Here is a 24,850-nt window from a genome sequence, read left to right on the forward strand (position 1 = left end):
CAACACACCTGGCCCTCACATAAAAATAGCCACTGAAGAACAGTTCAAGGAATCAACAGCACTCCCACCAATAACAAGTTCTGATAATGCATTTTCCTGCTTCTCCACACTGCCTTGCTTTATTGGAGAGCCACTCTATACTCCATACCAGAGTAAAGGGAAGAACACAGGCATTTTCATTGTCACTCCAGACTTACTTGGGCTTCTGACTTCACAAGTGCTCTGCAGACATATACAGGACTGGCCTTAGCATGCCAGGCTCACCTCCTGAGCTGCTGCGGAAGAACTGGGCTCTAAGTCTTCTAAAGGTATATCACAGTGTAATTCAGTTACTTTTCTTTTGTGGAAGGAAAAAGGTAAACAACTTGATCAGGTCCAATAGCTGAGCAATATTAAAAAAAAAGAAAAAAAGCAGCTGATGAAGCCTACTCATTTGTGCTCACACATTGAGATTGTATGTGTCTGCCCATACAATCTCATCACCCGTACCAGGGCCAGAAACCTGAGGTTACTGCTTTGCTATGTCTGCATATATCATCGTATATCTAGGATCCTTGATGAAGAAGACAGGTGAAGCTCACCTTTCCAAAGTTCTTCCCACAGACTTGTCCATATAGCAAAAAAAAAGGTGTAGAAAAACCAAGTGACCATTGTTTATTTATTTGAATAAATAGTACAATTGCCACAAACCATGCATAACACTCCTGCTGTGATTTTTAGCAAACATAGCATTGCATTGTAACTTGCTTACAGTACACAACTCTTGTCACAAAGCTGGAAGTCTCCAGCATATGACAAGTCCAGAAGTTTATCTGCAAGGCTGGTTTTTAGTAGTTAGAAATACAGAGTAAACATTGTTAAAAACAGTAGAAAAGACTCATAAAAATACATTAATACTGAAAACACTGGGGTGTGGGGAAGAGGGGCGAGAAATCCTGTAAGGTTTAAACTGATTAAAAAAAAATCTGCCACTGCTGGTTTTTCATCTTGAACAACAGGATACAGCTGAGAAGTACCTGAGCTGTTTCTGTGGTAGTACAGCTCACTGCAACTGAGTATGTCAAGCAGATGCACCTAAATGGCAAGTTGTATGGACTGGAAAAGACAGGCATTGATTAAGTACTTACAAATGTGGAAGCTTTAATGCTGCAGAGCATTCAGCATTCCAGATAAACTCAACAGGATTCAGATCTACCTGAATGGCACTCAGGAAATATATCTAAAATTCCAGTAACACAGAGTTCATGAATAATGTTCTTAACATTGACTTATCTTTTTGAGAGGAAAAGAAGTATCATATATATGTAACAGAAAGGCATGACAAAAGCAGGCGTTCAGAGAAGATTGACATACATTGCTTTTCCTGGAAAATGGACTGAATGGGATGAAGCTCCAGTCCAGGTAAATCCACCCTACTCCCAATCTGGTTAACAATAAATACAGTGTGTACAGGAAGAGTGACCTGACTAGGCAGCAAGGAGACAAGGAATGAAAAACGGATTTTCCCTGTGCAACATTTACCAACAGACTTAAAACCATAACAAAACAAGAGTACGACACCTGCCCCAGACTTTTCAGGGCATCAAGCCTGCAGTCTTGACAGCCGGGGATATTAATGTAAGGAACGCTAAAAGGGACCCACGCCTCAGGTTGTAGGGGAGGGACTCAGGTTTCTGCAGACTGACCAGAAACATGTAATTGAACAAAACAGAGACTCTCTTAAAATCTGGTGGTATGTTCACATCTGCTTACACACAGTGAAGACACCAACCGTATAATCCCATTCCAGAAATAGCCATTGCCCCTCCCAAAGCCAAGTTGCTCTTACCAATCTCCTCTTGCTATTTTCTGTTTGCTTTTGATATTAATATTGCTTGCAATTTCAAAAACTAGGTTTTCTGGAGGTCCTTCCCAGCAACTCAGAGACTAGAATCATAGAATCATAGAATGGTTTGGGTTGGAAGGGACCTTAAAGATCATCTAGTTCCACTCCCCCTTCCATGAGCAGGGACACCTTCCACTAGACCAGGTTGCTCAAAGCCTCATCCAACCTGGCCTTGAACACCTCCAGGGAGGGGGCATCAACAACTTCCTTGGGCAACCTGTTCCAGTGTCTGACCACCCTCACAGTGAAAAACTTCTTCCTAATATCTAATCTAAACCTCCCCTCTTTCAGCTTAAACCCATTTCCCCTTGTTTTGTCATTAGTTGCCCTTATGAAAAGTCCTTCCCCAGCTTTCTTGTAGGCCCCCTTCAGGTACTGGGAGGCCGCTATAAGATCTCCCCGGAGCCTTCTCTTCTCCAGGCTGAACAGCCCCAACTCTTTCAGCCTGTCCTCATAGGAGAGGTGCTCCAGCCCTCGGATCATTCTGGTGTCCCTCCTCTGGACTTGTTCTAGCTGTTCCATGTCTCTCTTGTGTCGCTCCAGAACTGGAGCCCCCAACACAATAAACAGCATTGGCACTTCCACATCACCTGAAGGGAGGTGAGAGGAATGACAGCTCTTTAACAGACTTGTTTCCCACAAATAACACTGCATCAAACTAAACGTTTGAGAGATATTTCAGTTCAACCACCTTCCAGCCCCATGATACTCCTATTTCACAGCACAAAAGTCAGACCAATTTCATTAACTTGCCAGGAGAGCTGACCCACCAGGCCTTAGTGCCTCTGCAAGTCTCCTCTGTAATAATTGCTAGCGTCATGGTAGAGTCTACTGCTCTCACCTGAAATTCAAGTCCAATTAATTGTTCTAGGCTCTGTATAAACAGCGAGAGGTCAGCTCCCTCCTAAAGTACAGGCAAGCAATGATTTCCCACAGAACCTTTCAGAGTAGATGAGATCTGTATTTTTCATGGAAAGAAAGGGCAACTTCCTTCCATCATTGTTTTGGAGGTGTGAGGTGAGGTGACCCAAATAACTGAAATACTGGAACTCAGAACCCAAAAACAGGAATCAATGAAGCAGCAGCTCATTTGAGTTTAAGAAAATGTTTAAGCAGGGAAGGAGAAAATCCCAGTTGTAAAATTATATCATTCAAATAGCACATTTCCTCTTGAATCCAGAAGAGAAGATAATGTTTGGTGTAAGAAATGCAAAAAAAAAAGAAGACTGCTTCCTTTTTTGGGGCATGCTGCCTACTGTTTCACACAAAATCACAGCTCCCAATAAAATAAAAGTTGCTACTGTGATACATAAAAGCAGTAGACAAATCTCTCCCCTATGCACTCCAAGGAAAGGAGTGCTATTATATGCATATTCCACAAATAATTTACTCTGGAAATTACAATCCCATTTCCTTTGCACAGCTCTCCTCAAAAATCTACTTAGATGACTCACATTCCAGCACAGCTTCCTTGCACACACTGCTGCATCTAGCATGTCACCAGCCAGGAACAGCTCTACAGACAAAACCTGTTGAGTACTATGAGGTAACTAGAGTCTACCGGATAAATCTAGCAATCCTTTTTAAAAAGAGATTCCCATTAAAATCCGTAACAGCTTAAAAGACTACAGGACTGGGCCAGAGCCCAGCAGAGTATTTCTTGGGACAGCACAAGGCAACTCAATGAAATTAGTTTGAAGCATAACTGGTCACTGGAGAGCTTCACACGTGAGTGCTAACCATTGGCTTGGACTATGCACACCATGTGTCTTGCACAGCCCAGTGCAATCCATACATACAGGCAAGCTCTTATTTATGCAGGAATTCAGTTTTACTCTTTAGGAAAGAAAATACATACAGCTGCCAGTAATTCCAACAGGAATGAATCTGACCCTTTAACTCAGCCACGTGAAATGAAGAGTCAGCCTTTAAACTGTCAGGCTCATTATTCCCCGTGTTCATTTCAGAAAGGACTCGGGGCAAAATGTATTAATCCAGCCTGTGCCTATTTGACCAGCTCCTGACCAACCTGATTGAAGCTGCATGCTTAACGGATGACAGTGGCTTTAGCAACCATATTTCTCCTAGAAAGGAGATGAAATAAAAAACAGACATCAAAAGATTAGCTGGTCATCCCATTGCAAGACTTATTCCGTGTAAACACTGAATGGAAATAACACTGAGTAGCACGAGGTTAACACAAAACCTGAAGCTTTTGCCATTAGCTTCAGATAGTGCCTGTAATTCCCCTCAGCCCCACCCACCCAACAGAACATATAAAACCTTATTTAACAGAAACGGCTCAGCTTCTAAAAAAATTCCAACGCTAACACTTAAGTCCGTAAATTCATCAAATGCCAGCTGCAAACAAAGAGTATGCAAAAGAAAGTCTATTGTAGAATCAAAGAGTATCCAGCCATGAGGAAGGGCTCATGTTTTCCCTGCTTATTAAAGTAGTTAGTGGTATATTTCCTTTATCAAAAGAACATTTGTTGATCATAAACAACAGACCCAACAGTATCTTCTGGTAAAAGTGTGAAATATCTACATATTTTAAAGTGACCTAGAGAGTACATACACATGCATTATTTTTAGTGGGACTGTCATACAAACAGCTACAGAGAGACCACATCAACTGTAGAAAGAATGCATGAAGTATAGCATAAGGCACAATGGGAGCGTGCAGAGGGTGTGTTTATTGCAATTTCTGCCTAAGGAGGTTGGAAGGATGAAGACCTCAACAGCTTCCAGGCTCATTCGATGTTCTTGTACTTTGTGAACAGGTTGTATAAGACCCTGAGGGTAGACTTCAGATCCAAGTTGACAACATCTGTGGAAGAAAAGGAGAAATCCTTAATTTGCTTTTTGTTCTCCCTCACTCATCCTCAAAGGAACAAAAGTCTTCACACATCTCCTCTGGGAGGCACAGCACAGAGAAGGCTGGAGAGGCAGAAAGAAAGGTTGGACATAATATGTAAAAAAGGAGAAGGTGGAAGCAAAAAATACACAGTAAATAATATATATGGAAGCAGACGTAATGAAGAATAGATAATTAAAAAATCATTCAAAAACTAAGAAGACAGTAAACAGTTAACAGACTAAGTACAATTAATATGAGGTCCAGGGGAAACACCTACTACCTGTTTGGAAGAATCACTGCCAGGACCTCCCTCTTGTACAGAGCTTACGAACCAACATGTGGGTGAATTAAAATATAAACTTAACATTGCATGTTTTTCTTTTTTTTTTTTTTTCTTTTAAAATCCTCCAGTAGTGGAAATTACACTTCTACCCCTTGACAATTCCGACTGATGGCGAATTACCTTTACTGTTGCAAAAGTTATACTGTAATCCCAGACTGACATTTTCCTAACTTTCAGACCTTGCTATGCCTTTGTTCACTCCATTAAAGAGAATGGTAGTGTGAGATGCATCCTCCCTGTGTGGGCGATTACAGCGTTCCTCATTGATCAGTGTCTAACAGGCATTTCCAAGCATAAGCGTATTCTCAGCCTCCCGCTTCTTATTTTAGGATGAAGCATGCACAATCATAGCATTACCAAAGACAACTAATAAAGTGTTAAATGACAGTGGCCATAAATCATCCAAATAGTTTAAAATATTCCATTAACTTAAAACTTTCACACTCTATAACAACCTTATTAGAGGCTAATCAATTAATCCACTACCACAGCCTTTTGCTGCAATAACTCAGCATCAAGTTCTGCTGCTGGCTCAATCTACTGAACTGAGGTGTAAGAACAAGAAAAGGAGCTGTCCTGTATGCTCCTGTTTTTGTTTATCACCTGTACAAAGACAGAGTAAAATACTAAACAAGACCCCTTTCTTGCAAGCACTGCAGAAAGCATGGGCTATAGAAATAAAAATTGTGATGTTCTGCTCTAGACAACATTTTACATGAAAATCCTACAACTAATTCAAAAGGCATTTACTACCCAATTCATGCTAAAGGACATGGATATACCTAACCGGTTTTCCAGCCTATTTAGGAACAAGCAATAGACCAGTATGGCATTAAGAGAGTCTACTATACACAAAACTTCTTGCAGAGCATCAGAGTCTATTACCAAATGAATTCTTGTTCTAAGAAACACGTATTATATGGCTGTACTGACTGTCAAGATCCTACAGAGGATTTGATGAAACTACGGTGACAAGCAAAGCCCAAGATGTTACTGTCCTCTCCACAGGAGCAGCTTTTCCAGAGCAACAGTCAGTTTCACAGGCAATTCCAGCCACACAGACACCACACGAGCACACTCACTCCAACAGCTGTGAACTACTGCTGCCGGCAACGGGTACCCACACAGAAGAGGAAGGAATACACACAAGAGACCGTACATCCTGCAGCAGCAAAAAGCAAAAAGGAATGTTCTGCGAGCTAATGTGGCTCTCTAACATCTACTAACAATCACATTTTCAATTAGTAAAACACGTAAACATATTCTGTTGCTTACTGAATCTACACACCTTGTCTGGAGCAAACAGAAGATTCGCTATAGTGTTTTACCACTCATGATAGTGTAAGGATTATAAAACAGCCTTATGGGAAGGTTATCTCTTCTGTTATACCAACCAATTAAAACAAAACAAAACAAAAGGACAAACTTTCAACTAGAGAGGTCTTTTCCTAATTGTTTAACATTTTCTCTCTCTCAAAACAGGCTTATCTAACTTACCTGGTCTCCTACTGCAATCTCTTTAACCCTTCCACTCAAAAAACTTTCATTCCTGATTGCACGTTTGTATTTCTCCATTTTCCTTGTCCTCCTCAAACACCCACTGACTCAGCTCCAATACTCAAAACACTCCCTTACTTTCCCAAGTTAGTGTCTTGTTTCACTGAATTCCTCAGGAGCACTTTTCATCCCCAAATTTAAAAGAACAGCACTGACAGGACACATATGCATTTAATGTCTTTTGCCCCTTATGCCCACTATAACCAGCTCCACTATTTGTTAATCTATTTACTATCACCACTTTGTCCCATTCTAAGTCAGACTAACATTTCTGGAGGGCTCCTCATTTTCCTTTGTTCTGTGGAAGCCTCTAACACATATGTAGTTTGTAACACCAGGAATAAAAATTACTCACTTAGCAGTCATAAATTTTTAATTCCTCTTTTAATCCCTAGTGAAAGCAACAATGCAAACCTCCTAATTAATTAATTTCAAGGTTCAGAGACTTTAAAGGAAAAACTTAGTTTTCACATTTTTCAGTTCTGACCCCTAAGTCCACATAAATCAAGAAGAGTTTGCTACCAGTTCTCCTAAAAAAACCCCAAAGCCTTCCGGTTATCTATCACTGAAATCTGATCACAAGAGTCCACACTAGTGCTAACTGTAAGAATTATGAGAATTAGACCACAAAAAGCCTTCTGCTTGGATTGCCATTGCGAATACCAGCCAAATTTATAATATGGCAGTGAACAGCTCTTGGATCACTCGCTAAAGCTAGACTTGCACACCTCAGCGAATCCACTCCAGATGATAAACACAGGTAAGGATATACCCCAGACACAGGCAATGAATCTTTTGGAAAACTGTCAAGGGGCACACGTATAGTTCCACTTTGTGGTACTACTTCTACTGTCTCTGAACGGAGCTGCACTTGAAATGCATCTATTTTGTCTTCATATAAAGTTTAAAGCCACACGGCACGTCCATACCTTCAGGGCGAGCTTTTGGCTTCTTCAGTCCTCCATCTTGCATCAGCTCAAAAGCAAAGGAAACATTATGGACCTGAAAGAGGTAAAGTGTTTAGAATCTCAAACTTATATAGGCATTACAAACCTTTAATCACATTTTTTAAATGCTGTATTCTCTCTGTACTTGACATAGAGAATGTTAATTCTATTTGAATCAATATTAAACATTTACATGTTTAAGCATGGCAGAAAGTACATATGTGTGATAGTTCCACTGGGCCAGCCCTTGGCCAGCAGCCATCACAGCCATTCACCCACTTCCCCCCACACCCCCAGGGGATAGGGGAGAGGACTGCGGGGCAAGGGTAAGCAGACTCGTAGGTTGAGATAAAAACAATTTAATAATAGAAATAAAAGAAAACTTAAAAATAATACTAATATTAAAACAGTAGTGATAATGATAACAGTAACAAAATATGCAAATGAGCGATACCCAGTGCAACTGCTCACCACCCATTGACCAAGCCCGGCCCGTTCCCAGATAACGAACCCGGAGGAGTGACAATCCCGAACCGAAACCGCAATCCCAGGAGAGCGAGAGCCCGAGCGAAAGCCAGAGAGAGCAAGAGAGGAAGAGCCCCTCACTAATATACTGGACATGACGTGATATGATATGGAATATCCCATTGGCATACCCAAATGCCAGTTTAGCTTATTAATTTAAATATTCCTCACCCCCTTAGATCTTGCACTTCTGGACTAAGAAAACACAAAGTCCTTCACTTCCAGCAACAAAAATGCAAACACTGGTGTGTTATCAGAGTTTGTCTCATAACAAATCCCAGGCTGAAAGCAAAATGCAGCACTATGCTAGCTACTAAAAAGAAACCCAGCTCTGTTCCAGCTAAAAACCAGGACAATATGAGAGATTAAGAAATGAAAGCTGGTATCATTATAAGGCAAATATTTACTATTTGATATAAAAGAAGTAATTTAAGATTTCCAAATTTTGAGTGTAAAAATGTGAGTGGGTATCACATCAACCAAGAAACCCTATTAAGCCCCAATCAGTCTCTATGGCAGAGGCCAGAGAGCTCCAGCTCCGTAACAGCTACAAGAGAGCTGCATTTTGTTGGGTTCTTCCTGCCTGTACCCAAGATCAACATTTCCAACTACAAGGCAAGAGATCACTCGTCATCCAGGCAACAAGGAATGTAACAGAAGTGACATAACTGAACAGAGATGAGAAAACACATATGGATGTGTAAGAAAGAAAAAGTAAAGACACTAAACGAAATTACTTGCAAACAGTATTAGTCTTTCTGCATTATTATCAGCTGCCTATCAATCAATATCAACATCACATCATCAAGGAGACAGGATGCCTGTTGCATGACCTTGTGCTAATCCCTTCGTTTCTTGGTGCTTTGGCTTCCTCCACTTGAAAACAGAGGTAGAAATCAAATTAAGTTTCTGTAACGAAGCAAATGCTTCAAAAAACACTTGGTAGTGGCAGTTCCTAGACAGACTGCAGTGAACTTGCAAAACAAGCTACGCACAACTGTACAGAAAGAGCTTCCTGAGCAAGCCATCAAGGATCATACATGAACATAAAGTGAGAAGAAAGAAAATGGACAAAAAGGAAAGATGCAAGAAAGTAGGCATGTCCTTTTAATCTCTCCTTTGAGGAGCGAACATCATGGGTTAAAGAGATCTGCATAGCAGCTTTCTCGCCCATGCTTACTGAAATTTAAGCAAGGTAATTTGGATTATGAATTCTGTGCATTTTTGTTACTGCAAATGACAGTTAGGAGACACATAGCAAGGGGGAGAGATTTAATTAAAGCTACTCATCTTGAAAATCAGGGAGTTACACATAAAAAGCTCCCCTACAACAAGGAAGAAAGGCTCCTTTCACTGTCGCTTACTCCTCAGGACATCATTAATCTCTTTTTACCTGCTACAGTTCCTCCTCATTCATCATGACAAAACCAATCACTTCCAAGAGGAAAATATCTTTTCCTTTCCTAAAACCACAGAGTCTATCTCCCCTTTGATTTACACATTTCCTTTCCTCAAGGCAGAGTTTCCACACAAAACCACAACATTACTTCAGGAATACTGGATAATCTTTATGGATTTAAACCATTAACAACAATATCATAACTGAACAGGTGCTGGCTACAACCTGTCATCCTGCATTTCTACAAAATTCAAGATACTAGGATAAAAAAGCAAGAGAAAGCTATAAAGGAGAGCTTGTATAAGATGTAATAGATAACCATTTTCACACTGCTCTATAATGTTCCTGTGCAGTATACAACATCAAAATGAACTAATCCCCATCCTAGCCTCAGACTTAACACCTAAAGAAGCCACTATTACCAGAGACTGATTTCCTGCCTTCAGGGAGCCCCTTTAAGCTCCCATATAGCAACTAGTCCTGACCTCCTGAGGAAGTCAACAAACCCTATATAACCTATAGAACCAGCAGGCTCAGCACGTTAGCCTGGATCTGTAACAGCACTCATTTGGTGCAGACCAATTGCCTCTTGCAATGCTGAGATGATCCACCCAGGCAAAGCTAGGTTATTCTACCAATAACAAAGTCCCATCCCTCAGAAAGCACATAGCTTTGCGGAGGGGTGCTTGACAGAAACAATCTGTGCTGAACTCATTATGAAAAACTCACCATTTTAAACAGCCCTCGCCTTATAAAGCATTTGATCTTTTAACTTTTGCCAATGTTTCCACTCCTGACCTAGCCATCATCTGCTCCAGCACAGCCAACAAAATACCTGCACCTTCTCCACTGCAGAACCTGGCAGAATAAAAAGCAGGGGGCAGATGCATTACTCCAGCACAACCAGGCTCAGAGTATTCTGATACCAGACACTGAATATACATAGATGTGCTTGCATGTCCAGGTACAACTGCAGAAACAGGTAAGCTTTTGGTCATGACAATAAAATACATGTTAAGTACTCTACTCATCGTTAACACTAGGAAGGACACAGGGCAATGGAGCAAATGTGGGGCTAAGAGCAAGACACTTGGTTTCCTTCCATCTCTAATATCCTGAGTATGAGTAAGACAATCTAAGACTGCAATGAATCCAGCCTTCCTCAAAGCTCGTTTTGTCTGAGATGCTGTCAGGCAGCAAATCATTCACTCCTTACCAAAAAGAAAGAAATAGCCAAAAAAGACAAGCTAGCACATTCTCTCAAAAGTTAGTCAGCAACGTTAGCAATGATCCTGCCAGGAATTGGACACGGAATCAGATGCCTGTGCTCACAAATTCACTTCAGACAGGCAATTTTTTTGCATACTCCCTCCCTGGCAGGATCAGGGCATCCATCTTAGCTTTAGATCAACTCCAAAACATGTTACCTGTGAGCACTCAACATATAATTTCTAACCCCAGATCAACCAAAGATCATGGCCCAGGTACCACCTCTTCTACTACATTATGATCATTTACATATCAAGTAATGATATATATGTGCTTGGTTTGTAGGAACATTAAATAAACTACAGAAAAAAACTAATGGGTATTATGCAACTGATACTAATGAGACAATGCGGTAGTTTTCAGGGATGACATTCTTCAAGCTTGGGAAGAAGCTCTATCTCCACATCAGTCCATGTGTATAGAAGGCAGCTAAAGCAGAGCTTCCCGTCTCTCACCTTTTGTCTTTCTTGCCTATTTACATAGTACATACTAGGCAAGGCCAGGCATCAGCTCTGCTGTCTAGCAGAATAAAGCATCCCTGCACACAAGAACACTTCAAGCAGTAATACAATTTAATAAATCATTTTGATTATGCAAAGTACTATACAGTACAAAGCACTTATTGATTATTAATTCTGGATATTCATGAGCTTTATATGTCGTTTGATGCAGTGACAGAATACCTTTCTTCCTTAACTATGGGGAATTTACCCTTTCATTTCCCAAGCAACTTTTAGTGTTATTAACTATCAAGAGTCACAGCCAGTGCATCTTTGCTACAGCTCCTGAAGAGAAGAATATATCAGGTTCTGATTTACTGGGCACAAAGAGAAAGGACAGAATGATTGGAAAATATAATGTGGTAACAAACCAAAAATAATATAACCTGGAGATTTTACCCACCTTTTGATCAAAACTTTCAGGTGTTAAGTAGAAGTTGTGAAGTGGAACAAAATAGTCTTCAAGGAGACCCATAAGCAAAACCAAGTAAACACCATCTGCAAACTAAATAGAAATACTGATGATATTCCTAGGTGAAAGCAAATAACCATTCATAAACAAGCAGAACAATGAATGCTTGGCCCAAATGATGTACTTTGATTTCTACCACTATTGTTTGCTACCACAGAAGTGTAAGGTGGTTCAGGAGTCACAGACTGCTCCTTTCAGGCACAGCAAGGAATTGACTAAGTGTAACAAGAATTTAGGGCTTTGTTTCATCTGCTCCCTGGATTCACCTATAACCCTTGCAATCAACAGTGCAGCTGAGCAAGCTAAATCAGTCTTTTCTTAAGAGGCTGTTGATATAGCTGCTTCCTTGTCATTCTCTAAAGAAAAGGAAAAGAACCACAGGATACAAGGCTTTCTCCCTACATCTGGTAGCATTATTTCCTCTACTCTCATTTCCTGAGCAAAACAAGGAAGCCCATCAGCTACTGCTATAGCATTAACTCATGCAAGATCATGTACCAACAACTATTTAAAATTACTTACATATATTAAATAGCTCTAAGCAGAAGAATTGAAAAGCAATTCACCTGGGAGTTATCTACAATTGGTTCTCCTTAGTTGTGCAGAGTATTTGGTCTGAATAGGCAGGGACTGAAAACAAGACCACCTTTATTTCCAGCCAGTTACCCATTTACTGGGCTACTGAATACTCTGGGGTAAGGTTAGAGTATGTATATCTGTTCTTGCCTTTCCCCACCTTCATTTTATTTGCTTGAGGAATCTTGCCAGCTTCACTACAGTCACATAATATACTCCCAGTCCTACTACTACAGTACCTGGTCACTTCAAACACAATCCCTCCTCAGTCGTGCGTGTTGGACAGTCAAATCTCTGCCCCTAATCAGAACTTGAAATTAAGTCTCCTCTTTCACAGGAGGGAGATTTAACTTCACAAAATAATTTTTTTACAAGTTACAGTAGATTGTTTACAGTTTCAGTAAATACTAAATAATATACTAAACACTTTCAGTAATACTATTCAGTATTCCTAACAGATAGGATGGCTACTTACTGCCTAAGGGGGAACAGACTTCTCACTTGTGATCCTGCTATGGCCTTTGTGACATCCTCTGACCTTTTCAAAAATAAATTGTTGAGCACTTCCAAGGTATTAAGCAGCAATTTCTTGTGACAGATCAGAACCAGTCACCATTTATTAGCAAAGCTATAAAATAGTAGTGAATTACATGTATTAAACTAAGCCAGGCTCAAACCCATACTCCTGCTACAATTCTCTAGATCCTGTGCTTATTTTTTTGCCAGGACAATAAGATAACAGTCTCACCACTGTTCAGTGAACTCTGTAAAGAATATCTGCTTCTGCTTAGCCAAGCCCATGCCTGAAAATTGCTTAATTTTATCTGTAAAGTGAGAACTACCCCACTGACACTGAAATTCACACTTAAAAGTTTCCAAGCATATTCAGTATCCAGTTCTGCAGCAAAGACAGAGACCTCCTCAGAGCAGATGGTGGTGGCTGACAGTCACCTCCGCTAGCTTTAAACAAACTAACCTGGATGCCACTGGCAGCCAAGCCACCGCAGTACATGAGCTCTGAGTCATTAATCCCCACTGCTGAGAAGCAAGCACAGTGCATGTGCCCACAAGATAGCAGGGTGAAGAGGAGGATATGAAGGCCTTTGCTGCAACAGCAAAATTATTTCCAGTCCCACTTTGATGAGATCAAAGCTAGCACTGATATCTCTATGATGAACTGCACGCTGCGGTCCACGCTCCTCCTGAGAGCCCCAGGCAGGCAGCTATTAAGAGCTTATATCAGTTCATCATGAACCCTCACAGCTAGAAAAGACACAACCCACCATCCACCCATAACTATAGCAACTGCTTTGCAGCACTCCACTTTGATCCAATAAACAAGCTGCCCTGAAATCCATCCATATTCTTCAGTCATTAATATGACCCTATTAAATATCCAAGAATTTTGCCTTATAATACAAACCAACAGCAAGATGAAGTACATTTAAACGTGAGTAAAGGAAGTAAGCATCAGTGAACGTCATCACTACTTAAAACACAGAGCTCTGATCCCATAAATTAACATGCCCAAAGAGAAACAGTTCCATAACAAGGTTTTATGCAGCCTAGATTTTCAATTTACATAGTTAGATTACATACAAAAAGACAAAATCTCTTACCTGGGTTTCTAACTCTGTTACTTCCAAATTCAGTTTATTCAAGTGTTTGTTCACAAAGGTAATCAGAGACTGTAAAAGAAAACACCAGAACAAGGGACGTTAGATACTACAGCCAGTGCCCATGTGAAAAGATTAACACCATCTTTTAAGACTTTTTTTTTAAAGCGCAATAAATACATATGTGTGCTATTTGCTTTTGCATAAATAAGTACATAAAACTGCAAAGAACTCAGTTGTAGTCATTTTTATTGCACCATATGCCAGAAGTCACCAGATGGAGCTATTACATACAGCTTACTAGTTATTTTTCCTAGCACATAAAAGCATCCTTTAGCATCATGGTGACATTGATTCTTTTGTAGGTTCTTTGTGAAGATGAAGCAAGCAGTAGGTGCATTTACTGTCCACACCAATCTCTTCAGGTTCTTAGAGAAGATCCACTGCCTGGGAGCAAGGCATCAGCAGCACTAAGCTAAGACTCTCAACAGAAGATGCCAACAGCATGCTGTTCTGCTCACACCTCTGTTCCTGGAGTGATGTGCACATCAATTAGCAAATTACAGTCAGGATCTAACCCAAGTCTGGCATTTCTATTCCTGCAGGAAGCAGGCATGCAAGATCCTGCTACTATGAGCCAGATAGGTGCTAATGCATTGAAGTACAGAGATCCATTGGCCTGCTTACAACACCTCCAAAAGGGACAGAGTTGGGTGTTAACACTTTTGTTTTGTGGATAGAGTTAACTTAATTCAGTATCAACTTTCAAAATACTCTTCTAGAAGGAGTTTCAGACTGGAAAGATAAAATCTTCCAGAGACTTCAAAGTATTGTTTCAAATGCATACATCCTCTGTTTCATACAAATTACAACACTGATCTTTGCATACTGCTGTTCTAATAAACAGCTTAACAGCCATGTTGGAACTAGCTGATGGAACAACATGGAGTCTCTTCCCTATGTGTTCTCTAAAACTAACAAGAGCCGGCAGAGGTCAACAGCTACTTTACCCCTCTGCTCTGCCTAGCACAAAGAGCCATGTCAAGAATATGTCTGGATAGGTGTGCTTTGCGATGATGCTCAGCCTTGGAGAAGAGACCAGAGGACCACATGGATTAGTGTCAAGCAGAACAACTCTGGGACAAAAGCAACTCTTCTGTAAAAGCTTTATATTTAGCAAACTCATTTATCACAAAATCATAGAATGGTTTGCGTTGGAAGTGACCTCAAAGATCATCTAGTTCCAACCCCCCTGCCATCAGCTGGGACACCTTCCACTAGACCAGGTTGCTCAAAGCCTCCTCCAACCTGGCCTTGAACACCTTCAGGGAGGGGGCAGCCACAGCTTCTCTGGGCAACCTGTTCTAGTGTCAGGAAAGAATTTCTTCCTAATATCCAATTTAAATCTACCCTCTTTCAGCTTAAACCCATTTCCCCTTGTTTTGTCATTAACTGCCCTTATGAAAAGTCCTTCCCCAGCTTTCTTGTAGGCCCCCTTCAGGCACTGGAAGGCCACTATAAGATCTCCCCGGAGCCTTCTCTTCTCCAGGCTGAACAGCCCCAACTCTCTCAGCCTGTCCTCATAGCAGAGGTGCTCCAGCCCTCGCATCATCCTCGTGGACTTCTCTGGACTCATTCGATTATGGGTGAATCACATTTCAGGGTAGTTTGGTAAATATCTTCCAGTTGTGTAAGATCATCTTTAGTACAAGCATGAGCTGAAAACTAAACAACGAGTGCTTCCTGGGGAGGCTGAGGCTGCAGACACACACGTGGCTCTGGCTGCCGTTGAGCCTAGCGCAGGGTTCACCACCAGCCATCACCGCCAGCCACTTATTAGCCTACAGCCCAGCCCCTCCTCGCTGGAGGACAGCACCTGGGATATAAAAGTGTGTACAATTCTGCAGTCAGAACAATCTGTACCACTGCAAACATTCTGCAGAGTAGCTTGTTCTAACCTGCATCATTTTGATTCAATCTAGCAGTGAATCCAGGTTTCATCTGGCTTTGAAACAGTGATCTTCGGGGGATAAACATCCTTTTCTCTACTTCAGAATCCTCCTCCACTATTTTCCAGATCTTCCTGGGTATCCTTCCAAAAGCGTAAGAAAAAAGCAATGTAGAAAATAGAACTTTAATTTTATTTTTTACCTTTTTGACTACGCTGAGTTTGTCTGGTGCATGATCAAAAAGTGTGTCAAAGGCATCACGCTCTGTTTTTTGGGGAAGGAAAAAAAATAAAAATCAATACACCTCTAATAACCAAGTATGGGAAGCAAGTTACAGGTCCCAAGCTTAAAGTTTTTTCTCAGAAAGCCACGTAACAGACTCAAGCTAAAAGTTATCACCCTATTTTGGTGAAAATTTGGTAACTAAATGCCAGAGTAGAGCAGTCTTCCCTGGGAATTCTAGAGATAAGTGAAAATAAACATATCATTCACTGATTTCCCCTTTCTGCCACTCATAATTGGTACACAAAATATGCAGGTGTAAGAAAAATTTAAATTAAATACAAATTTTGACTATGTCCCAATTCTAATTTAAACAACGAGCTACTGAAACATCACCTGGTTTTGGTGCACTACAGCTTCAGTGGTAGTTGTGGTTGCATCTACCACTCAGCATCAAAAACGGATACTCATTTGGTTAATTTAGAATTACTGGAAGTGTTCCTGACTTCAGTAAAGCTTAAAACTGAACATATGAGTGAAATCTGATTTAACACTGTATGAAGAGTAAAGTTCACATATAGTATGAAGATTTAAATTATTTTCCGACCTTCAAAGTATTGTATAACAATATCTAATCCAAATTAAAATCTGCTAAATTAACTATATTAGTGCAACATTTCACATTGTGGCAGCTTTGGGCTGACTGAAATTTTCCAAACAACAAGTCTTTTGGATGAAAACTTTAATCATCAAGTAAAACAAGAAAAAAATTAGTAATCTAACCAACCGCAGTTGCTTTATTTAAAAAAAAAAAAACCAACATAAAAAATGTTGGAAAAGCGTGTGGGTTTTAAGCTGTTAAAATTTTCAACATCGTTTTTAACATTTTCCCAAGTTCAAATTATTTTTATTTACAGAATGCATTTTAATAGTTTCTTGTTGTTAAATAAACAAACATAATTATTATCCAAATATATATGGTATTTGAAGATATGTTATTTAGCCCCTATAGCCCCTGACATTACTTATTTTCTGAGTACCTTATTAATTATTAATGTAGATACACTGCAAGAGGGGAAATGGTACTGCTACTAACAAAACTAAATGCAAAAAGAGAAGTCTCTCAGCAGCAACAACAAAAAAATTGTTTTTTGTTTAGAAGACCAGATCTACAGTTGGTAAGGTCTAAACTCTAAAATCTAGTGAACATGGAGGAGATAAGATACTTCAGACAAAGGAATTAGAGAGGGCTGACTGGTTGCTGAAAGTGGACAGATAAACAGAGCTTTCTTAGACCTCATACCATATGCCTTTGCTTCAGTAATCTTCATGTATCCACTTACATATAAGTTAAATGGTCACATTATGAAGAAGGTGTAACTCTTGTTGCTGGGAGTTGCAAAGATTTTTACTTGAAAGTCACTAACAACACTACTAGGAAATATTGTCCTGCGCAGCATTTTCACTGTTCATTACTTACAAATGAAAACAAAACAACAGACCAGTCTAAAGAACACAAGCAGTATACTGGATGATCTGGTTCTACCCATTATGTTCCACATCTGTGTGGAGTAACAAAACCTGCCGCTGCAATACATTCCAACCATGCAGAATTGCTCAATCCATTGTCTTGAACTGCTAAAGGGAAAATAGACAAGATTTATGGCCTGACATAAATAAATAAAAATCGGTTAACTTTGTTACTTACCAAATCTTCCCATCATCATCCTGTAAGTCAGAGCATACAAATATATTGGGTTAGTTCATGAATAATCACTTTGAAAGACAAGACCAGGGGCTTAACGGGCCTTTTCCTGCAAGATGCCGAGGGCTAACCACTCCTACCAAGTCAGGAGGATGAGCATGTCACAGACCAGACCCAACCTGCTGCAGGAATGTCCCCAGCAGGCCATCAGAGATGTCAGGGAGATACATTTGAAACAAATGGAAATGCGTAATTATGTTTTACACATAATTATGATTTCTTGTGCGTAACTATTTTTATGACGAAGAGTGAATGAACAAATGTACGTCTGTGCACAGTTTCCACAAACACAGTCATCAGATGCTACACCACACTGCTCAGAAGGAGCAAGGCAATCTATCTCACTTCAATCTGTTTTCTGTGAAGAAAGAAAACATATATCATATCTGGATATTATGTAAGGAAAACTGCCACATATGAATTATATACACAGCCAGTGACACCACCGGACACATGCAGATGTTTATGAGCTGAAAATCAGGCCCTGATTCACAAAGAGGAATTTGAAAGTATTTAATGAATGTTAGATTCTGCTGATTATTGCATTTTCCGCAGCTAACATCTGGGCATGAAACACATTAAACAGTAAACCTCTTATTATCATGTAATATAAAATAACTTAATGAAATACATGTATAAACATACATGCAAATCTGAAAACATCTTTCCTGCAAAAAAATGTCTAAACCCCACTCCACAGATTACATCCTACAAACCACATCTGAAGGAGAGGACTCTTTACATTGTTCAAGAGCACAGGAGTGAGGGGAAGGATTTTGGCCCACCAATCTGAAGCAGAGCTCTGATCCTACAAAAAGTACTATGAGATCTTTAATGTCCACACAGAGATGTTATGATCTCATTTTTGAGTGTTTCCATCTGAAAGATCTTTCTCACTGAGCTAGCCACATGGTACTTCATTTATCTTCAAAGTCATGGAAAGCTGAGCCAACTCTACAGGGAGCCAATACACTGATAAACTGAAGGAAGGCTCATGTAAACCCCCTCTTAGAACAGTTGCCTTCAGACCACGTGAAGGAAAATCTCAGCTTTTATTTGCAGCCAAAGTGCCTGTCTAGCCTTCTCCTTATAAAAAGGACTGTAAAAACACAAAGCAATCTGTTGCAAAACCTGGAGAGGGAAGAGGTTTATTTATTTAACTTATTTTTATGAGCTCTAGCTCTGAGGAAAATAGAGATCATTTCTCCTTACAATTTTAACAGGGTATAACTTCAGTTTGGAGAGGTTACTTCAAAGAATTGCCTCCTGTCAAACTAATTCTTCCCCAAAATATCTACGCTGGCCATTCACTTGAGAGAGGCAAGAGCACTGGGCAGAAATTAGTTATGTATGGCTACCTCCTGAAGACAGGGGGGAAAAAAAGGCCCACAAAGGTCACTCTCAATCACATATTCACTTAAAAGCTTCTGTAACACAAGAATGTCAAGAAGACACTTCTCTCCTTTTTAACATGTTTCCAGAGAACAAGTTATTTCTACATAGTTAAAAACACACTACATTAAGGGATTTTGCTAATTTAGCAGAGGCATGGGGAAGATTAAGTCCCTCTTTCATCTTTGTAAAGGATCTCACATCACGCACCACAGACACACTCCAAAGCTGTTTTGTGCTTACTCTGTCGTAGTTGTCAGCTCCTCTGTAACATGAGTGGTCTGAAGGAGGCCTTCACGTTTCTGGAAAGGAAGATGGAGTTAGAAACTGAGACAGCATTAGCAAAGGAGAAGCTCATTAGAGGCTCTGCAGCATTCAGCACCTTTCAGAATCCCAGAGGAGAAAACTGGATGAAGTGTGCTTGCTAAGTTTTGTAGAGAGAGAGGTGAAAGAGCAGACACAGGAGGTCTCTCTCCCAGAACAGTGGCATTTATCAGGCTGACAGCCAAATGGATGTGTGGGAAATGTATATATATATATTTGCAGCCAACAAACTCGCTAACAATTGTCCTTCTGAGACTAGAGTCAACATCGTGCCTAGAACACAAATCAGAGTCTGTCAGCTCTGTCTTAAATTCCCCAAGGGCACTCGTTCATGTCACGGTGTCAACCAACAATTTGACACAACTGGCAGCCTGGCTCTCCAGAGAGGTCTGGGGCTGAAATATCATGGTCGGCTGCACCCAGGCCAGGGCTCCGGTGTGCCAGCAAAGCTCTTCAGGCATAAGCACGGCTCTCTCAGAGCAGGCGTGTTACTGAGGCCACCAGCCACGCACCTGTCAGGAACACATCCACCAAGGAAACGTAGGGAGCATAAAAAGTCCAACTAGTGATTTCGCAACGAATAGCATTTCCCCGTTACCGGGTTTTCTCTCCTTGGGATAATTTTCTTTATGAACAAGGAATCTCCTACCCAACAGAGAGTTAGCATGTGGTGAGACTCAGTTTCAAAACAACTTTGTAACAGCTTCCTCGGCTCTGTTAAGACACAGCCTCCTGACACAAGTGGAGCCAAATATTTCTGAGCCTCTCCAGAGTTTTGGAGTCACGGCACATGCCTCTTGGAAGCTGGAACTGCTTTTACCTGAGTCAAAAACTTTCTTAACGTCTCTATGGGTCCCTTCCAAAACTATGAGATATAGCCTTAGGCCTGAATGGAGAAATTTCTTTCCTCCCTTCTCTGTGCTTAAAAAGCTGACTTAAAGAGCTCAAATCTCAGTAGCCATCTAGGAACCAGGTCTGTCAGAATGACTTACGACAGAGTTATAAAGCTGCTAGCTCAGGTAAGCAGAGGAACCACCCTCCCAGGCACAAGCTCTGTACACATATGCCATCTCAGTCTTCACCAGCTGAACCCCAAACAAGAACTTATTAGGTAGAACAGCTTTGAAGAGAAATACATCCTTCCCCAGAAGCAATCTAAGAAATAAAAATTGAAATCTAAAAACCAGTAAGAAGAACTCTCACCCTTCTACTCCCTACTCAATGAATGAAGGCAGCATTGCTTTCTCGAGCCACCACCCAGGGAGGCTGGCTGGAAGCACAGTGGGAGCTGTGGTCTCCCACCACTGTGCTGTTACAGCTCTGTGCATGTGCTGGATGCCGCAAGCTGGCCATGTCTTCCCAGCCCCTCACTCCCCTATCACACATACATCTCATCCTGCTCCCCTGAGGGAGCCACGGGAACGGTGCCAGAAGGATTTGTGAAACAAGCCAGGATGACAGCATGGATGGAAAAACGAGGAAGAATCTGACAGGGCAATGTTTTCATGAGTACAAAACAATGTTGCCTTTATTCCATCCCACCACGTCTCCGCTTTATTAACACAGGTTCCTGGACCTTTCAGGCACCACATACCCCAGGGAGAAGATGCAATAAACTGTGAACAAAAACTCAGTAAATGGTGACTAGTGAATAATGCCTCCAAATGCCTGATAAGAAAGAGGAATGGATGCCAACACTGACTCCCCAAAAGGTGGAAACAGCAGCATTTCTGCGTAGCCCCCTCTGAGGCAGCTGAGCATGTTGCTTGCATAGCAATCTGAGGTCCCTTGCCTTGCAATCCAAAAGCAAATGTCATTCTTTGATAAAACTTTGATCCCTGGCACCACTGCCACCAGACACATTTATTCTTCATCCTGCCTTGCCTCTGACCTTTCAGTCTGCAACTCAGCCTATGAGTGAATTACTGTAAAAATATCCCAGATCTCCCAGTAGCACCACGGTGGGACATGATGCAATTTTAAAAATAAGGATGAGGAAAGCTAAGTGCAAAAGATGGCAATTCCCAAGCCTTGTAAAAACAACCCAAAAAATGAGCCTTAAGAACTTTTTTTTAAACTTATTTCTAAGAACGTTTTTGTTATCCTGAATTAGGGTGTTTCTTCATCAAGCAAGTTTACATGTCCAGTATCAGGCAGCAGAGTCAGCTAGAAGAAAAGTCTCAGGATTATCAGTTCTCACTGGAAGCACGCACTGAAACCACAAAGTTTTCCTCCTCCCTGCCTTCACTTTCTTGGGTGACTTTGGCACTTAGGATCATCATTATCAACTTTGTTGAGCTGTCCTCACACTGTGCAGATGCATGAGGTGCTTCTTGTCCAGAAGGGCTGTGCTTACAGTGTGAAAATAAGAGAGTTGTACTGGTTTAGCTTAGCCAAGTTGTTTGCATTTCCATAGCCCATCCCAGAGCAATGCAGAATACTGTATTAGCTTCTGTAAGTGTTGTGGGCTTTTTCTTCTCAAGTTTTTAGAACTTGCTCAATAAAGCTCAATAAATGAGAGAGTATGACAGCACTGTGCTACATGTAAAGTATTTATCAAGATCTCCACAGACTAATTCTGTAATTCTGCCCTTCCCTTAAATTCTTCCCCTCTTTTAACATCTTGAGGTGGCAGACTGAGGCTTTCCTAAGGTGCTGAGAGCAGAGTTCCTTAGACCTAATTATGTTCAAACCTTTTAGAAATCAAACTCCAGAACTGGTTTTCTTGGTGGTTTTTGTGTGAAATAGAAAATTTTGTAACCATGGGAATATATGTCCAAGTTATACATGAAGTCTTCTAGCAGAGTAAGGGTTTAGGTGGGTCTTCTAGTAAAGATCCTGTTGATAGCTACTCTAAATGCTGAGTTAAGAGTCTAAGATGATACGTGTTTTAATACTGGTGTCACTCAGCATGTGCCTGTTGTTCCAGTCACCCTCAGTGAAGGCAGGGAGGAGGGAAACTTTGTGGTTTCAGTGCGTGCTTCCAGTGAGAACCATCACTCATTTACATCACACCCTGTACTTCTAGAGCATTCAGGCAGGCAGCCTGGAAAATGCCATTATTTAAATGTAAAGCAAAATGGGGCTTGCCTAATCAACCACCATGCAATTGCATCTTGTATGGGGGATCCACATTTGCAAAAAGGAGTCCAAGATCACTTTATCCTCTCTGTTCTTGAAAGTAAACCTACTACAGCCTGACAGTTCCAACAGTAAATGGCATGTACAGAAAGCACTGCCACAGCCTGCTGCCAGCAGCTGAGCCTGCCTTGCAACAGCACCAAGCACCACAGCAAACAGTCACAGTACAATCAGGGTGCCAGCTGGAACAGCTCTGCCTGGTGTTTCAACAGCTGTTGAGAAAAGCTGGGTTCGCATGCTACGGACTGTACTGCCACAGGAGCTCCAGTTGGGATAGGAGGCGAGAGAAAAAGCAAGAGTACATATGCTCTGAAAGTAGTCTTTGTAGAGTGAAAGGAAATGGTCAACACTAAGCAGAGAAAGGAATAATTAGAGCAGTATCTAGGGCAGGAGGAAAGAAGTCAGGGTTCCTCAGGTCAGATCTCCACATCTAAGGAAAGCTAACAAAAACAAGGCTGTGAAAGAAATGATGAAAGACTATTAGCATGCCAAGGAAAACAACACGTCTAAGTGTGCATAATAAGGAACTGACGAAAAACAACATCACTAACAGGCTTCCCAGACGAGGGACATTCTATGTGCTGAAACTCCTTTCTGTGCTGTTTGTGCTTCAATGACTTCTCTACAAAAAATACATGGCAAAAAACATTTACTGAAGTGCCAGAAATTACTGACACAACTCATTCTTATACAAAATCCCATCACATGTTTTTAGCTTGATATTGCAGCAGCAAATGGTGGTCCCAAGCATATCAAAGATATGATGTTCTCGGGATCACATTTAAGCACACCAAAAATGCATTCCCAGGACTGGGACTCACTAAACAACTGGGACAAGAATTAAGAGATCAGGGGGCAATGGATGTGAGCAGCCCAGTACTGCAAAATCAGAGTGATAAACAATGATTGTTCTGATCAGTTTCTCTTATGAGTTTATACTCACCCGTACAACTACCACTTGTACAGACACATGTTCCGGCAGTCGAATGGGAGCCCGGAAATGCATTGCCAAAGCTACCAGAAGGTGAAGAATAGAAATCAGATTCTTGCCATGGATTGCTGCAGGGAACAAGGAAAACAAAGCAAATAAAAGAATACTGAGGCCTTATTTTAAACAAACAGCTCTGAGAAAAAGGCAGGAAAAAGGCACTGAAAAATGCCTTTGTGAACAGAGTTTTTTTTCTTTTTGTCCTTCTTTGTCTTTTTTCTAAATTAACAAGGCCTACAATATAATTTTACAGGTTGCAAAGCCCAGACTCAACCCTCCCTTTAAGTTGCATGCCTAACTTAGGAGCCCAAACACTTCAGCTTCACTTTAGTTAATGAAGACAGGCAGACTCAATCGCTTGCCTTCCGCCGTACTGGAGAATTCTGCTTTTAGCAGACTTCCAAAGTGTTAACACAAGCTTTCCTGGCTGTAAGAGATGAACGCCACCTACTACCTAGGTGAAGGGACCTCTCAAATTCCATTTTCACTTTTGGACTGTAACAGGCCATGCTTGAACAGAGAGCACTTTCTGCGTGGCCTGTCAGAAGCTGCATCCTCCAGCAGGATGCAGGATCCTTTTACTCTCACTGTGGTGGCCTGAAGGATTAGACCACCCTCTAGTACTTGAACAACTAACACATTTCCCATATCTGTAGGGATTCAAATTCAGGAAGCAAACAAAAAACTTTCTAATGAAAGCACATCCTTAAAGCAACAAATTATTTCAATTATCCCATAGCCACGTATATCTGTCCTTAAATAAAGACCACAGAAAAAGGTACTGGTTACAAGCCATACATGCATGTGGTAATACCCTCTATGAGAATAAATATTATTTTTTAAAAAAAACACACTGCATCACAGAGAATATGATCAACGCATTGATTATCATACTCTCCCTCCCTGTGAAGCTGAAACAGAAAGCATAAGTCCTTACAGTCAACGTTCCACTTGATTGTCCAGCCATGGGGTCGGAGTAAATCATGGACAGCTTCCAGGACCGTCTGCAACTTTTGTTTCTGACCAATTTCAGACTGTGTCACTTCTGCCACATTCAGTTTACGGTCAGCCAATTTTTCTGCATTTGAAAAAAAAAAAAGAACAACAAAAAGAACAGGCA

The 24,850-nt window shown here is 40.9% G+C and overlaps 1 protein-coding gene across 2 annotated transcripts in view; it reads right to left on the reverse strand.

Annotated features, from left to right (window-relative positions):
• Positions 1-4,267: 4,267 nt before the first annotated feature.
• PARVB (parvin beta) overlaps positions 4,268-24,850 on the reverse strand; it is a 33,573-nt gene continuing 12,990 nt past the window's right edge. Inside the window, exons 4-12 of one of the 2 annotated variants that reach the window (XM_029085254.1) lie at positions 24,668-24,808; positions 23,686-23,801; positions 19,521-19,579; positions 17,829-17,848; positions 16,101-16,162; positions 13,953-14,021; positions 11,689-11,790; positions 7,575-7,647; positions 4,268-4,715 (exon numbers count right to left, since the gene is read on the reverse strand). In XM_029085254.1, coding sequence (XP_028941087.1) covers positions 4,639-4,715; positions 7,575-7,647; positions 11,689-11,790; positions 13,953-14,021; positions 16,101-16,162; positions 17,829-17,848; positions 19,521-19,579; positions 23,686-23,801; positions 24,668-24,808 — 719 coding nt within the window. In that variant the 3' untranslated portion in view covers positions 4,268-4,638. The remainder of the gene's footprint in view (positions 4,716-7,574; positions 7,648-11,688; positions 11,791-13,952; positions 14,022-16,100; positions 16,163-17,828; positions 17,849-19,520; positions 19,580-23,685; positions 23,802-24,667; positions 24,809-24,850) is intronic. The other variant, XM_010169232.1, reaches the window with a different exon arrangement.

Source organism: Antrostomus carolinensis, unplaced genomic scaffold (assembly GCF_000700745.2).
Source record: "Antrostomus carolinensis isolate BGI_N321 unplaced genomic scaffold, ASM70074v2 scaffold49055, whole genome shotgun sequence".
In the NCBI taxonomy this organism is placed as follows: Eukaryota; Metazoa; Chordata; class Aves; order Caprimulgiformes; family Caprimulgidae; genus Antrostomus; species Antrostomus carolinensis.